Source organism: Paramisgurnus dabryanus, chromosome 1 (assembly GCF_030506205.2).
Source record: "Paramisgurnus dabryanus chromosome 1, PD_genome_1.1, whole genome shotgun sequence".
NCBI classification, from domain to species: Eukaryota; Metazoa; Chordata; class Actinopteri; order Cypriniformes; family Cobitidae; genus Paramisgurnus; species Paramisgurnus dabryanus.
In genome coordinates this window covers 40,501,314-40,517,938 of record NC_133337.1, presented here as the reverse complement: position 1 = coordinate 40,517,938, position 16,625 = coordinate 40,501,314, and the positions used below count along the sequence as shown (strand labels likewise).

Below are 16,625 nucleotides of genomic sequence, written 5' to 3'. Positions count from 1 at the left end.
TATTTATTTGTATAATACAGCTGCAAGTACTTGAACACCCGTCTATCAGCTAGAATTCTGCCCCTTAAAGACTTGTTAGTCTACCTTTAAAATGTCCACCTCCACTCCATTTATTATCCTAAATTAGATGCATAAAGACACCTGTCCATCCCATACAATCAGTAAGAATCCAACTACTAACATGGCCAAAGACACTAGAGACAAAATTGTACACCTCCACAAGGCTGGAAATGGCTACAGGGAAATTGCCAAGCAGCTTGGTGAAAAAAGGTCCACTGTTGGAGGAATCATTAGAAAATGGAAGAAGCTAAACATGACTGTCAATCTCTCTCGGACTGGGGCTCAACTCGTGGGGTCTCAATGATCCTAAGAAAGGTGAGAAATCAGCCCAGAACTACACGGGAGGAGCTGGTCAATGACCTGAAAAGAGCTGGGACCACCGTTTCCAAGGTTACTGTTGGTAATACAAAAAGACTTCATGGTTTGAAATCATGCATGGCACGGAAGGTTCCCCTGCTTAAACCAGCACATGTCCTGGCCCGTCTTAAGTTTGCCAATGACCATTAGGATGATCCAGAGGAGTCATGGGAGAAAGTCATGTGGTCAGATGAGACCAAAATAGAACTTTTTGCTCATAATTCCACTAAACGTGTTTGGAGGAAGAAGAATGACGGGGAGGTAGCATCATGTTTTGGGGGTGTTTTTCTGCACATGGGACAGGGTGACTGCACTGTTTTAAGGAGAGGATGACCGGGGCCATGTATTGGGAGATTTTGGGGAACAACCTCCTTCCCTCAGTTAGAACATTTAAGATGGGTCAAGGCTGGGTCTTCCAACATGACAATGACCCGAAGCACACGGCCAGGGTAACCAAGGAGTGTCTCTGTAAGAAGCATATCAAGGTTCTGGTGTGGCCTAGCCAGTCTCCAGACCAAAACCCAATAGAGAATCCTTGGAGGTAGCTCAAACTCTGTGTTTCTCATTGACAGGCAAGAAACCTGACTGATCTAGAGAAGATTTGTGTGGAGAAGTGGGTCAAAATCCCTCCTGCAGTGTGTGCAAACGTTTGACCTCTGTAATTGCAAACAAAGGCTACTGTACCAAATATTAACATTGATTTTCTCAGGTGTTCAAATACATGCAGCTGTATCATACAGATAAAAAGTTAAAACATCATACATTGTGATTTCTGGATTTTTTTTAGATTATGTCTCCAACAGTGGACATGCACCTACGATGACAATTTCAGACCATACCCATGATTTCTGTTGGAGAACTTGCAAAATTGCAGGGTGTTCAAATACTTATTTTCCTCACTGTAGTTGATGAATCAAAGCATTGAGTTTCAAGTGTGTGCGTTTCATAAATGTATTTTATATTTAGATTTGGAAGAAGCTTTTATCCAAAAAGTGCACAAACCTGGGCTACATGAACACAGTTTAAGTATGTACCCTTATCCATATACATTATCTAAAATTTATTCTGAGATTGCTCAACACATCTGTTGGTATTTAGCCATTTTAGCACTAGCTGATAACTGCATCGTGTTGGTAATAAATTATAAAGCTCTCTGTACTGAGACTGCGTTTTATATTTTGAGCAACGTTTATAACATTCAATTTACTGCTCGATCATAAACACAGATATTCAATAACTAGCTTTCTCTGACATATATCATACAGTAACATTTAAAAAGAAACAACATGGGCATAAATTACTGAGGGAATTTAACAAGAATCCTGCTGTCTCGTGAAAATGTCACGTCTTTGAAAATTGGTTTGGTGAGGCCATTGACAAATACACATTTCAGAAATGAGCCACAGCAGGATTCATGCTTACATAAGCAACGCTTTTAGTGTGTGTGTGTGTGTGTGCACGTGTGTGTGAGTGCAGTATATTAGCCATCATAAGAGCCACATAACTCCATTATAATGCCACTCAGGGATAAACGCATTATCCAGACCAACAGACAAGATCGCCAAGTGACCGCCGCGTCTCCACGGCAACAGGATCACTTTGTGGTGATTGTGTGTGGAATCTAAAGTGTGTGAGGCACCGAGAAAAATACTAGGAGAGCAAAGTCATGCATACGAGCAAAAGTCTATCAGGAAGAGAAAAACGGAGAAGGATCCGACCTGATATTTGAGCAACGGTCACGTAAATGCACCTCAAACAAATCGGGCTTTTGTTTAATTCGGATGTGCATGAGGGGCAAACAAATAACTTTCAAATCCAGACCTGAATGTATAATGACTATCCCAGAGGCGATCAGATGGAAAAATGAGAGAGAGACAGGAAGAGAGATTGGGAAAGAGAGAGACAGGATGAAAGCTTTCACATATCAGTACCAAAATACCATAAACTCTCATGACAGATGGTAAAAGGTGCACCTAAGCTCCTGTGCGGTACAGTCGGTGTTGTGTTTGTAAACAATGTCGGGTTATGACTTCATAGCCGAGCGTATGCTGGTCTGCATTGTTTTTCATTGCCGACGTTGTATTAGATGACTTTAAACTGAACTGTCGAGACAAGCTGAAGGTAACTGCATCTAAAACAACAGTAATGTCTCAACATAAGTCATCACAGATGACGTGGGTAATGTGTTAAATAGATGGTAAACTGTATTAAACACAGTTTTCATGAAGAAGTTTTGCTGATAACTTTAACTTTACACGTTAAAGTTAAAGTATGTGGAGAGATACCCCCATAAATAGTGTGGGGAAAACCCTTTCTCTGTTCTTAAACAGCATCATACCAGTAAATTACAGGCAGTCTTCCATTTTTCCTACTGGTAAATTGCCAAGACTGATTTACCAGTATTTTTGTTTACAAGGTCCTGTTTAAACATGATCTCTTAATGGTAATTTTAATTTACCAGTAAAAATTGCATGTGTAAAAGCAACAATTGTATTTTGTCAGCATCTCTTTCTCTTTATGCAAAATATAGTCAAGTACTTTTAATGTCTAAAGCGATGGTCTCAAACTCCCGGCCTGCGGGCCATTTGCGGCCCTCCTCCCCCTCTCTTTGACCCGTGTCTGCTGTAAAAAATATAACATAATCTGGCCAAGAGAAAGATTTTTATTTACTTAGTTTCATTATCGTTTGATTATTGATGTAAACGTTTAAGGGGCCATTCACGTCTAAAACGTGTGATAAAGCGCTTCTTTGTTCTTTTCAAAGCCAATATGCATTTACACATAGAGCAGTAGCCTAATATTCATTTTTATAGAGATGAAACATAACCAGGTCAAGTCTGTGACTTAAAAAAAAATCCTAAATACATCAAAACAGATACACTTCCTGGTTGCAAAAAAATATATAATAGATAGAATTAAATGTGTTAGTTTAGTGCCAGGTTTTAATATAAAGTTATTTAAGATAAGGTTAAGAAAATATTTATACTGTTAAAATATTTTTAAGCATTATTATTATGTGTTAAATAATAGAAAAACTGTGTATTTACAGAAATATTGTGTTTTTTATGTTAAAATAGCTCTGCAGGTCTCCCTTTTAGAAATGGCCCCAAACCGGTATGAGTTAAAGACCCCTGGTCTAAAGACATCGTAAACGTAATCATGTCAACTCACCTGAGCTCCTTTGGATCGAATACCAGTTTGAGATCATTGACAATAGTGGGGAGATATTTCAGTGCCGTACCCTAGAATAAATTCAAAAAATAATATATTAGCACAATCACCAATGAACATATTACAAAGAAGCTAAATATGTATAACCTGCAAATAACAATGAGGTATAATATTGATTAGTCAGCATAAAAATGTGTGTTAAGTGATGATAAACTGTGTTGTTTATTCTCTGTAAGAAAGAACATATAGTGTAATATAGTGTAAACAACTAATTGGCAATGTCCGCAGTAATCTATTTCAGTTTAGACCAAATCTAGCTATGATGAACAGCAACATACTGGCCTAATGGAGCGTACACACCAAAAATGAATTCAACGTATTTGCACGAGTACATTACATACAAAGTCAATGTAAAGACGCTAACAGACACAAATTGGACGGTGCGATTGACGCAAAAACACACACTATTCGCCTCAAATGCGTCTTCGCACAAGTTACAAATATCAAACTCAAGTGAAAAAATTCACATAACACAAAGTTGAATCCCACGAGTAATCTACAGCGAGGAATGCAATGCTTCCCGTTTGGTGTGTACGCAGCTCTTTCCATGACAGGGTTTTAAAAAAAAATGTTGCCAGCCTGCGCCAGCATTTTTTATGATTTTCTTAAAATGTTGCTTTTCAGAAAATATTCATATAAACATATAATATATTAGGGATGGGCACAAACGTGGCATCAATGATCGATCACGAAAACAATGATCATATGGGTTTATTTATTTATTGTGGTTAAGGCAGCATTTGGATGTCTGGTTAGCATTACAAGCACCTGTGGTAGTAAAGACTGGGTGCGTGTTTGACATTGTGTTGAGCTACGCAAACTGCCGTATGACATCACATCAGTAACGTTATCATGCATGATTCAACAACAAACAGATAAAGTCTGCGCACCCGCGCCGCGGCATTTAATTCATTAATAATCTAGTATGTGTTAATTGAGTACTCGTTTTTCAGACCTATGGATTAATTGAAATGAAAAAGGGGGATGATCAAAACTGTTTGCCCTAAGGGGATACTTCTGGGTTTTATAAGTTGGGTAAGAGCGCCACCTGGTGGATAATAGCAGAAATACGGATTGCTAGAAAAATTCGTCATTGGCAGGGAAGCGTTTTCTGTTATTTGACGAAATAACTCGCAATCACGCGCAATCATTTCAAGATGAGCCTCATGTAAAGCAGACACTGTTTAAATTAGGCCTGTAGCGATGCGTCGATGACGTCGAAATCATATTTTTGCGTCGAAGCTTCGCAAAAAATTCAATTTAAGGCCCAAAAAAATGAATGATCACATTCGTCTAATCTTTCGTAACGATCCGCTAACTGCCCGTCCCATAAGCAGGCTGTCAAAAAAACGCGTCTCTGTAGGCAGCCTGGGCTCTGAGATCTGCACACAACCTTTCACCAACCACTTAAAACCAAAATAAAGTTGCCCAACCAATCTCCGACCGGGGTGGCTGTTGTTAGGTAGAAAAAGCAAGTGTCAAACCTCCTGACAGTCACACCATGTCGGTGATTGGAATGTCTTTAAAATGATGTAAGTGAAGTCGTACATTGCTACATGATTTCAGCGTATGGCTGGAAGTGTGTATAGTAATTTTCTTGTGGACTGAATAAAGTGTAAGATTGGCATTTCTTTTTACGACAAAACCCAGCACCGTGTTTTAATTCTTGACGTGATCTTTATATGATTGTTAACTGGACTGGATTGCACATTGAACTTGAAAGCGCGACGCGCATATCCGATAGCGCACGTGCACAGGCAGAGCTTAAACGACTTCATGTTCGCGTCTTTTTGGCTTAAACGGACAAATGCTCATATGTCAAAATAGCCGTATTAGTGATTTTCATAGTAAACATGTGGTTACTGTACGTCTTAAACGAATGAACATTGTATTGCATTCGGTCTTATAATAAGCATAAACTGTCTCTGTCATTAAAGTTAATTAAATATATAAGAAAAGAAAACATTTGTATCTTCGTAAATAAAGATTAATCCACATTTACTTAAAAAAACATTTGTGAAACATCCTTTGTGTTGAGCTCTGCTATTTGAAATAAGTTTAAGGTTTATCATGGAATGTAGATTTCCTGATCTTTTGCTTCATTAAAGGTATAGTTCACACAAAATTAAAATTCTGAAAAATGTTTTTCTAAACCTGTACCAATTTCCTTTTTCTGATGAACACAAAAGAAGATATTTTGATAAATGATGGTGAGCACACAGCGGATTGTAACCATTGACTTCCATAGTAGGAATAAAAACAACATGATGGAATTTAATGGATATACCATTAATTGTGTGCTTACCATCATGTATCAAAATATCTTATTTTGTGTTTATCAAAATAAAATAAACTTATACAGGTTTAGAACATAAGGGTGAGTAAATGATGACAGAATATTCATTTTTGGGAGAATCCCTTTAACAGAAATACAGCAGAAATGTTTAAGATTCACCCTTATTATGTTTACATCTTATAATGCATTCATTCATGCTTTCTTGATACATAGTTACACATGGTTTTCTTTCATGGACTATGGACCCCCGTAAAGTAGCTTTGGCCACCCCCTGGCCTGAAATCACTGATTCATCCTTTAAAGTATATAATTAAAAATGTTTTTGGCATTTATTTGAGATACATTGTGGTTTTTATTAATCAAGCAACAGAAACTAATCATTAGATTAATCGTCAAATTAGTCGTTAGATTAGTCAACTAATCGGAAAAATAATCGCCAGATTAATCGTTTACCCCAGCTCTAGTTTAAATTGAAGAACCAACACAGCCAATAATTTAATAATATCCACACCACACTGACCAATAACCTGAAAGCACATAACGACAATGCAGAGAGAGCCTGCATATTCAATTCTGTCCGCCTTTCATCAAATCCACAGCATCCATTAATGTTTCTTCTCCTCCATTAGTGCCTCGTGCACCCACCTGTCTCAACTCCTACAGGTCTCCTCTATTCTCAAATCAAAAGTCCAGACACACCGCACTTTCTTGTGATTTAAAAATACTATTTGCTGAAAGACTTGATGAAAGACAAATACAACTCGCTGTTGGACTGGAATGTGAAGCAAAATCAGCCTGCAAATGCTAAAAAAGTTCACAGAAAGAAAGTTCACACTGACATTTTCTATCAATTTCTTTCACCAAGATTACTCTCAGGACCACACACAGTGTTAAACACGACATCCAGAAATGAAATAGAAATCTGGCTAGCACTACTTGCTCTCATCTGAGTACTGGCCACCAAAAGGTCTTATTAAGATATTTTTTGTAAAAAAAAGCTATTAATAGATTTCTGTTTTCAGTCCCTACTATCTAAAGCAGCTGAAGATGTAATCACACCTGTCAATCACAGATGTCTGGATCTGGACTTTAAACTCATCGCACACAAACACAAAGAAAAGCCAACATGCCCTAAATATTTACTTTGTCTTAGTTGTTGTGTTTCACATATGGATCATTATTAATAGAAACACAAACAGGGCCTGCCGTCTGGTACACATAAGGGTCTGTTGTCAGTAGTCGGCCAGCTGTAAAGCTTTACATTTGCTCTTGACCTGTTCTTGTCCTTGATGTTTCTTATTAGTTTTCCTCAGCTGTCGTGACCAATGTTTTATTTGAGGATGGGAAATGATGCTATCAGACATGTGACTTAATCATAAACTATTTTTGTTGGTCATGTCAAACAAACGTTCCTGAAATGTTGTAACCCCGTACCCTGCAAGTTCTAAAAACGTCGGCACCTGAACAACCAAAAGTGAATTATCATCCTTATCACCCATCGCTTCCCTTTGGGGTTTACAAAACTTCTTGAAACAAGTCACGCAGCGGCTTTTTAAAGTTACACGTTACAATGACTCTTTTATTCCAGTCACACATGAAAACGTAGGAGTCGTGAGATTTAAAAGTGGCTGCATTTTATTTGATCTTCATCATCACGTCAAATTCCGATGTACTTTGAAATTATTTAAAAGAAAAACGTGTCAGAAAAGCTGTGAACCTCATGTCAACAGAGGCGGCGAGGAGTGATGGATGGGTTATGATGTTTTCCATTTGATAAATTCTCTCTCCAGCAGCCCGCCTTCATTTTGATTTAACTTAAGAGTTAGCGAGGAAATGAGGTCTCACGGTTCAAGTGTTTACTAAAAAACAGCTCACATTTGACGACGCACCTCACGTTTGATTTGATGTGCAATGATATTGCACCACGTAAGGATAATCATGACTTACAGAAAGCTTGAGGTGGTGCTAGAAGAGCACAGGCAGTACACATCACCGGAGAAAGCTTTTATGGTAAAAAAGCTTTTATGGTATGTTACAGACATAGTATAAAAGTCAGATAAACACTCAGAAAATAAGTATTCATCATATGTTCAGATAACTGGCACTAGATTTGTTAACAGCATCTCTAAGAGAAAAATGAGTGACTGCGTATCCTTTCCAAAGTAGGCTACATTTTAAATGCAAAGGTCACCAAAAATGGCTTATCTTGCATTACTGTTTTCTGTTAAACACAATCTAGGTAACTTGTTTCAATGAAACCGAATGGATTGGGGCTGTGAACATCCAGAATTAAGTCTGGATATGCTTCACTTTTTATGCGTACATGATGGTCACAGTACAGTACGCGTAATACAAATTTTGTCATCAGAATAGTCAGCGTGTACCATACACGCACCACCAGATTTTTGTAACGCACGTGCATACATAATACATAAGTATTGCAAATATTCGCAATGCACATGTGTCGAACGCCTGTGTACGCATAAAGGGGGACGCATAGGACAACTCGCAGGTATTGCACACCAGACGTGCACATTCAATAGTGCAAGCTTTGTCTCTAAGCAGCGTCCAGTGTCACAGCGGAGAGCCGCCATTTGAAGACGTAGATACATAGAAAATAATGCATAACATTTTTAGACACATGGCATGACGTGACGCGCAGCCGTGCTTCTCGCCATGTGTGTGTGAGCTCCTTAAGAGTCATACTTTGAGAAAAAGTATCATAAAAGTGGTCTAAACGATTTCATTTCAACAGCAAATGAACATTTTATGCTTAAAGGCAGAAAGACAGAAGAAATTGTCATTTTGGGGCGAAGTGTTCCTTTAACAAGATCAATTTTTAATTTACTGACAAAACCATTCAGATCTTAACAGCAAACCTGCGGGACTGCCGGCAGACTCACGAGTCCTCTGGAGGACCTGATCGTTTGTGTGTGTTACAGGAGAGGTGTGTTAACACAGAAAGAAAGTGACAGGACGGGTCAAGGACATTGACAAACGAAGACAAATGGAGGAGGAGCAAACGAAATTGATTGAAAGAAGCAGATCTAGAATATACCTTGAGGAGAAGCTAAAGATGACGAAGCAGCCACAGTGGAGAGAGAGAAAAAAAGAGAGACAGAGAGTCGACACAGACACACATTCAGAGAGATATAAACACACTTCAGAAGATAGAAAGAAAGAAAGTTCAGGGCATTGAGTTTTGTTCATCTGCAAAAAAACAAAGCTATTTTCTCAGAAAATCCTCAGATGTGGAGAACATTCAGATACAAGTCAGCCCAACCCTGAAACCTCCTCCTGCTGTTCTCAATTTCAGACTGTCAGGGTGATTTTTTTTTTTCAAAAATATTCTGGTCATTCTTTTCCATATATTAAAATGAAGAGGGTATGAACCCTGTCAAGTTTAAAACCAAACGTCTTGTAAGGTTTCTGGAGTATTGTGAGAAGGGACAGAAGCCATCAAATAATTTAAGAAGATTTTTAAAATATGCCGCACTAAAACACACTGCAAAAATGAGTTTCTTACTTGGTACTTTGTCATATTTAACCCTCATGTGTTGTTGGGGATGTTTTCATCCACTACAGAGTTTTTTTTACTCTTAATTTGGCCGTAACTTTCTCTCTGTTTTAGCAAATTGAATGATTTTTGGTGACAAATCTTATATTTACATATATTTTAAGAAAATGCTTTGAAATTTTTTAAAAACTCAACGATATACCGTGGGCAAATTTACTACCCTTTCGTGTTGTTAGTGGATGAAAACATCCACTAAATTCAACGGCTGTAAAAATTTATCAGATGAATATTTTTTCCAAATTTTTTTTCATAAATCTGTTAATCAACCTCAGTACTGATCAAAACTACCAAATCTTTACAAAAATTCCATGATTTTAACCCTTTAATTGCCAAGTTTATAAGGTGTGTCACTGATTTGGGGAAAAAACACACACAAAATGACCGATTTTCAATATAAAAAGTGATTGTAAACTGGATTTTTGTTTACCTTTTTCAGAGTCTTGAACATGTATAAGATTGGTAAAAACATTGGCTTTGAAACATTTTTAGTTTTTGTGTACAGTAGCATCAGTTTTAATTTTTTTCTCCCTCATTTATTGTTAGTGGCTGTTTTTGCCCCATTGACTTCCATTATAACCACATTTTTTGATTGCAGAGCTATGACACCTTTTTATCATGCATTTTTGAATGTTGGATTTTTTTCCTTTTGCTAAGAGGTCAAATTTGTAATTTTTACTGTTGATCACCATGTGGCACTATTAACCCTTTAGTAGCCCTGTGCAAAAACAAAGCTTAATTTCTGACTTGTACATTGAGTTATATGGAGTATAACTCCATAATAAAAGCATATTATTGTGTGTGTGCATGTGCGCGCGTGTGTGTGTGTGTACCTGGTAATTATCACGTTGTGGGGACCAATTGTCCCCACAAAGATATGAATACCAGTGTCTTTGTGACCTTGTGGGGACATTTTGAGGTCCCCATGAGGAAACAAGTTTATAAATCAAACAAAATGATGTTTCCTGAAAATGTGAAGTTAGGAGAAGGGTTTTTGTGATGGTTGGGGTTAGGGAAATTTTCTGTAAAAATCTTCTCTGCATCGGATTTATGAACATCATTTATTATGAACACAAAAACAACTTCAAATAAATTGAACAATGAAGCAAGAGTAGAGGATGGATGGAGAACTAAACAATCAAACTAACTTTTAGTGTGTATGTGTGCCGGGGGTGTGTTCAGTATTTCCAGCAGGACTTGCAGCATATCACTTGGTGCTCTCTGCAAGTTTGTCCACCACAACAGATGCAAGGGCTGACATGTTTGTTCTTTGCACCAATTGCATGTTCCCCTCTTCACTCCTGAGCTGCTGGTGCCTGCTGGTGTCTGTGGTTTGTGTCAAGAGAGACAGCTGCAGGAGACTGAATCTCTCTCAACAGTGCAGTAGCAAGTGGAGTGCGAGGTTGATGCTCTCTCCTCAATATTGCTGCAGAGATTTTCCCAGGTCTTCTAGGAAAGCCTTCTCCTAAACAGCTTTTCACCTCCCTCGTGCATGAGTTGCTGTCCCTCCAGACAAACTTGCAGAGAGCACCAAGTGATATGCTGCAAGTCCTGTTGGAATGACTAAACACTTATGTGTTCATAATAATGATGTTCATAAATCTAATGTCTAATGCAGAGAAGATTTTTACAGAATATCTTTTTTCATGCACATACACACACATACGCACACATACGCACGCACGCACACACACACAAACACGCATACATACGCCCGCACACACACACACACACACACACACACACACACACACACACACACACACACACACACACACACACACACACACACACACACAAATATGCTTTTATTATGGAGTTATACTCCATAAAACACAATGTACAAGCCAGAAATTAAGCTTTGTTTTTGCACAGGGCTACTAAAGGGTTAATAGTGCCACATGGTAATCAACAGTAAAAATGACTAATTTGACCTCTTAGCAAAAGGAAAAAACACCAACATTCAAAAATGCATGATAAAAAGGTGTCATAATTCTGCAATCAAAAAATGTGGTTATAATGGAAGTCAATGGGGCAAAAACAGCCACTAACAATAAATGAGGGAGAAAAAAAATGTAAACTGATGCTGCACAAAAACTAAAAATGCTTCAAAGCCAATGTTTTTACCAATCTTTGGCATGCCCAAGACTGTGAAAAAGGTTTAAAAAAATCCAGTTTACAATCACATTTTATATTGAAAATCGGTCATTTTGTGTGTGTTTTTTCCCCAAATCAGTGACACCACTTATAAACTTGGCAATTAAAGAGTTAAAATCATTGAATTTTTGTGAAGATTTGGTAGTTTTGATCAGTACTGAGGTTGATTAACAGATTTATGTAAAAAAATTTGGAAAAAATATTCATCCGATACATTTTTATAGCCGTTGAATTTAGTGGATGTTTTCATCCACTAACAACACGAAAGGGTAGTAAATTTGAACAATGCACAAGGGTTAAGTACAAATTAGCAATGCACCGATAGGATTTTTTTGGGGCCGATACCGATTTAAACAGACAACTTCTGGCCGATACCGATATTAAACACTTGTATACAATACTATACAGTTGGTCTATAAGCTAGTTTATTTCTGCATCTAATTATTTTTGCTGAACATGGATTTGATCAAATTAACATTCAACTGACCAACATAATGAAAGAGGCACAAATTAAGCTTAAACAAATATAATAAGACCGCATGACAACCTTCAAAGGTGGTTTTTGCTATTCAGCATTTATTTTATTAACAACATTAACTCATTTATTTTTACATATAATGGATTTCTTTATGCAGTTAATTAATAAACAATCTGTATCGGCCTTTCTCGTGCTATTGCCGATGTACCGATGGTTTCAAATCTATCAAAATCGGCTGATAAATATCGGCGGCCGATACATCGGTGCATCACTAGTACAAATATCTAAATATTCTTAAATCAGGGGGTAATATCTTGATGAGCAAAATGACCTAGGGAAATAAGTCTAGTTTTTAGATAAAATATATCAAATTAAACTGAATTTGTTCATAAACAAGCAAAAAAAATCTGCCAATGGGGAAAACAACAAATCTTGAACTTTTTTCTTAAACACTTAATTCAACAAAAATTCAAGAAAAAATATTTTTCAAGTTTTTTTTTTTTTTTTTTTGCTTGTTTTATGCACAAATTCACTTAAATGTGATATATTTTGTCTAAAAACTAGACTTGTTTTCTTTAATTCCTAAACTCGAATTTTTAAACAACAAACCCAGACTGATCTCATGAAAGTTTGATCGTATTTTACACTGCAAAAATGACTTTCTTACTTAGTATTTTTGTTTTGTTTTTAGTACAAATATCTTAAAATTCTTGAATCAAGATGCATGTTCTTGATGAGCAAAATGACTCAAGAAAATAAGTCTAGTTTTTAGACAAAAAAAAGATCAAATTGAAGCTAATATGTGCTTAAAACAAGCAAAAACATTTCTTGACATTTTCTTGAATTCAGTGTTCAAGATTTTATTGCTTATGCCATTGGCAGATTTTTTGTGCTTATTTTATGCACAAAATCACATAAATTTGATATATTTGGTCTAAAAACTAGACTTATTTCCTTGGTCATTTTGCTCATCAAGAAAAGCATCTTAATTTATAAAATGTATGATATTTTTACTGAAAACAAGATAAAAATACTAAAAATGTTCTTTGAAAATTATTTTTTGCTGTGTATTTGTATGTTTATATATCTTTAGAAGAAAATTTTCCTGGAAGGCATTTTGTGAAACTTTTGTGAAAATCACAAAAAATGCTGGCGGGCAACTTTTCAAAAAAGGCTGGTGGGAAATAAACTAATAAAAAAGTAAATTTTTATTACCCCATTGGCAGATTTTTTGCTTGTTTATGCACAAATTCACTTAATTTTCAGATAGACTTCTTAGGTCATTATGCTTAAGAAAATGCACCTTTATTTAAGAATTTTTTTATATTTGTACTTAAATCAAGACAAAAATACTAAATAAGCAAGTCATTTTTTGCACTGTACAAGTTGGCTAATTCGTATTATTTCGTACAAAGTAAACTGATTATGATTATTATAAAACACCCTTAACCTCGTCCCAAACCCCAACAACAGCGGAGCAAAATAAATCTGCAAAAAACTATGAATGTGGTTGTGCGAATTAATATGAATTAGCCACCTCAACAAACCCTACTAGCCAAGAAAACCTTTAATTGTATCGGAACAGCGTTTTGTTGTACCTGCCTGTATCTCATCAAAAAGAGGATTTTGAATTGGACTCACCTTCACCCCTCCTGAACTGTCTGCATTGCTGTTCATCATGGCATTAAACGAGGCAAACAGGCTCCTGAGGGACTCCATGAAGTCACTTTCACCTTTATTCTCATACAGCCTGAGGGAAACAGACACACACACACGTGCACACACAGACACAGATGATCATTTCATCTTCATCATCAGAGGAAACAGACCGGCGAGCATGTGTTTGCTATGCTAATGCGTGACATCAAACCGACCGAAGCCGTACAAAACCACATCAAAAACAATGCAACCGACTCCACACACGTCCACCTGTTCACTGGCACTCATGAAACGGCTCTTCATTACGGTCTGATCAGATTGATGAATTGCTCTGTAATTTAGTTTGAAGGGCAGAGAGTCGACGGGCCGCTCTCAGCATCTCCAAACAAACATACGGCGAATTCCTGCTTTCGTTTATTAAACGCTCACCCGGCCGCCTTCGCTGATGTGATTAGCGCCGTCTGATTTTCTCTGCTCTGGTTACCGCGAGGTCAAAAATCTTCAAGCGCATCCATCCTGAGTGTTTACGTAAGAATGGCACACCTACAAACACACCATGGGCTAATGGACCATCAACAGGCTGAAATAAACTTCACTGTTAAGTCAAACACAAATTGCTTTAAGATGCTAACAACGGATGACATCTACTGTTTTAATTAAAGCTGACGTAAAAAAGTATGCGTGTTAAAAACGAAACAAATGAATCCAGAAAGCAAACACTTATAGACTTAGAGAGCTAAATTGAGAAAGGCGCTTCAACTATACGGTTTCATGCACTGAGTAACATAATGCGAAGTAAATTATAAGGGCCTAAACGTTTATTTCCTTAAGCGCAACACAGAGTCAACCTTCGGAGAGCATGTACAGTAGCTGTCACAAAACAAAATATTCATATTTTGGTGAACTATTTCTTTACCTTTATGACAAGTACTAACTTTATTAAGGTGACACGCAAATCAGAATGTGACGTGTGCGGTCGAGTTAGATATAAACGCTTGCGGTGGGTTTGCTCTGTCAGCAAGGACAAAGTCAATCGGATCGGACTGTCCTCATTAGTGTCTCTCACAGCGCTGCTCGCGTGGGTTCAGGTGGTTAAAGCAGTGAGAAGTTCCTCTTGAGGAGCGCTTGAGGGACCCATCATACTTCACCTGAAGACAACAAGCTAATCACTGCTGCTGAACTTCATTTAGACCCAGTCATTACTCAACATGTCCACGGTCCACTTAAATCAACAGCGATGCCCACTTCACTTCCTTCTATCACTAGCACTTCCTCAATAACTCAAAAAATGAGGGCACTGCACTTCGACAAAGGGTAAGATACAGTATTCGGTCTTATTTGCTGGTGAAAAGGCATTTACACACTGCAAAAAATTATTTTCAAGAAAAAAATTCTTAGTATTTTTGTCTTGTTTTCAGGAAAAATATCAAAAAATTCTTAAATTAAATGCAAAAAATGATTTTCAAGAAAAAATCTTAGTATTCAGAAAAATATCTAAAAATTCTTAAGTTAAGATGCTTTTTCTTGATGTGCAAAATGACACAAGAAAATAAGTCTAGTTTTTAGACAAAAAATATCAAATTTAAGTGATTTTGTGCATAAAACAAGCACAATTTTTTTTTCTTAACACTTAATTGTAAAAAAATGCAAGAAAAATTTGCTTACTGCACTGGCAGATTTTTTTGCCTGTTTTATGCACAAAATCACTTAAATTTGATATTTTTGGTATTAGAACTGGACTTATTTTATTGGGTCGTTTTGTTCATCAAGAAAAAGCATCTTAATTTAAGAATTTTTAGATATTATTACTGAAAACAAGACAAAAATAATAAGAAATCTTTTCTTGAAAATAATTTTTTGCAGTGTAAAGAGGATTTGGAGAGAAAAGAAACCATTTGTCGAGTACAGGCTGGACGTGGTATCAGCTTATTCATACTTATTTGGGTAGATGATTGTAATTTTGATCAAACTGAACACAACTATAAATTTTGAAATCTGAGTTTCTGTCTAGAGTAATAAGGTGACTAAACCCACTGCACCTGCTCATGTCATCACAACATCTCTCCATTATGAACCCCTGAGACGCAAGAGGTAATATGAGCATCAGAGAAGCCATTCCTGTATTTTTTAAACTAATTTTTACAGTATTTTGTATATCTGGAAGCTGAATAAATAGGCTTTCCATTGATGTATGGTTTGTTATGATGGGACAATTTTTATAGAGATACAACTATTTGAAAATCTGGATTTTGATGGTGCAAAAAATACTGTACATTGTCAATGACATCATGTCTTCAATGACCCGCATTCCAGATTGGCAGCTAAGACCCAAATGCACTACCGTACCAAATTTTAATGAATGGAAAGGTAATATTTTCTGTATTCTTTTGTTGACTAGAAAAACAGTTTAAGGCAACAACAGCTTAAGTGAATAATGTTAATGTGAGAGAATGACATACTGGTTGAAGAGGACCCGAGATCTCACGATGAATTTGAAGATGTACTCCAAAGCCTTGAGAGCTTTTAGCAGCTGGTCCGTGAGCTTCTCAGCATTATCCACATAGTTCTTCAACACTTTCATCAGCTTGCTACAAATATCACAAACACACACATATATACCTTTTAACCATCGCTCAAAATCAAGCAAATAAAAATGAGAAGACATGAAACTTCAAACTCACGTGTAAGCGAGGGTGGCGCTGAAGTGCTTGCGGATGTACGTCTCCAAAACCGGATTGAAGTGATGGAACTTTCTATCCGAAATCAGTCCGATTATGAAGACCTTTCAGAACCAGAAGTGCAGATACGGTCAT

General features: G+C 36.9%; 1 protein-coding gene across 4 annotated transcripts in view; it reads right to left on the bottom strand.

Moving 5' to 3' along the window:
• Positions 1-16,625, bottom strand: part of dock1 (dedicator of cytokinesis 1) — a 286,009-nt gene that overhangs the window by 180,527 nt on the left and 88,857 nt on the right. For all 4 annotated transcript variants that reach the window (XM_065260710.2, XM_065260711.2, XM_065260712.2 and 1 more), the window contains exons 21-24: positions 16,494-16,594; positions 16,272-16,400; positions 13,795-13,903; positions 3,589-3,659 (exon numbers count right to left, since the gene is read on the bottom strand). In XM_065260710.2, coding sequence (XP_065116782.1) covers positions 3,589-3,659; positions 13,795-13,903; positions 16,272-16,400; positions 16,494-16,594 — 410 coding nt within the window. The remainder of the gene's footprint in view (positions 1-3,588; positions 3,660-13,794; positions 13,904-16,271; positions 16,401-16,493; positions 16,595-16,625) is intronic.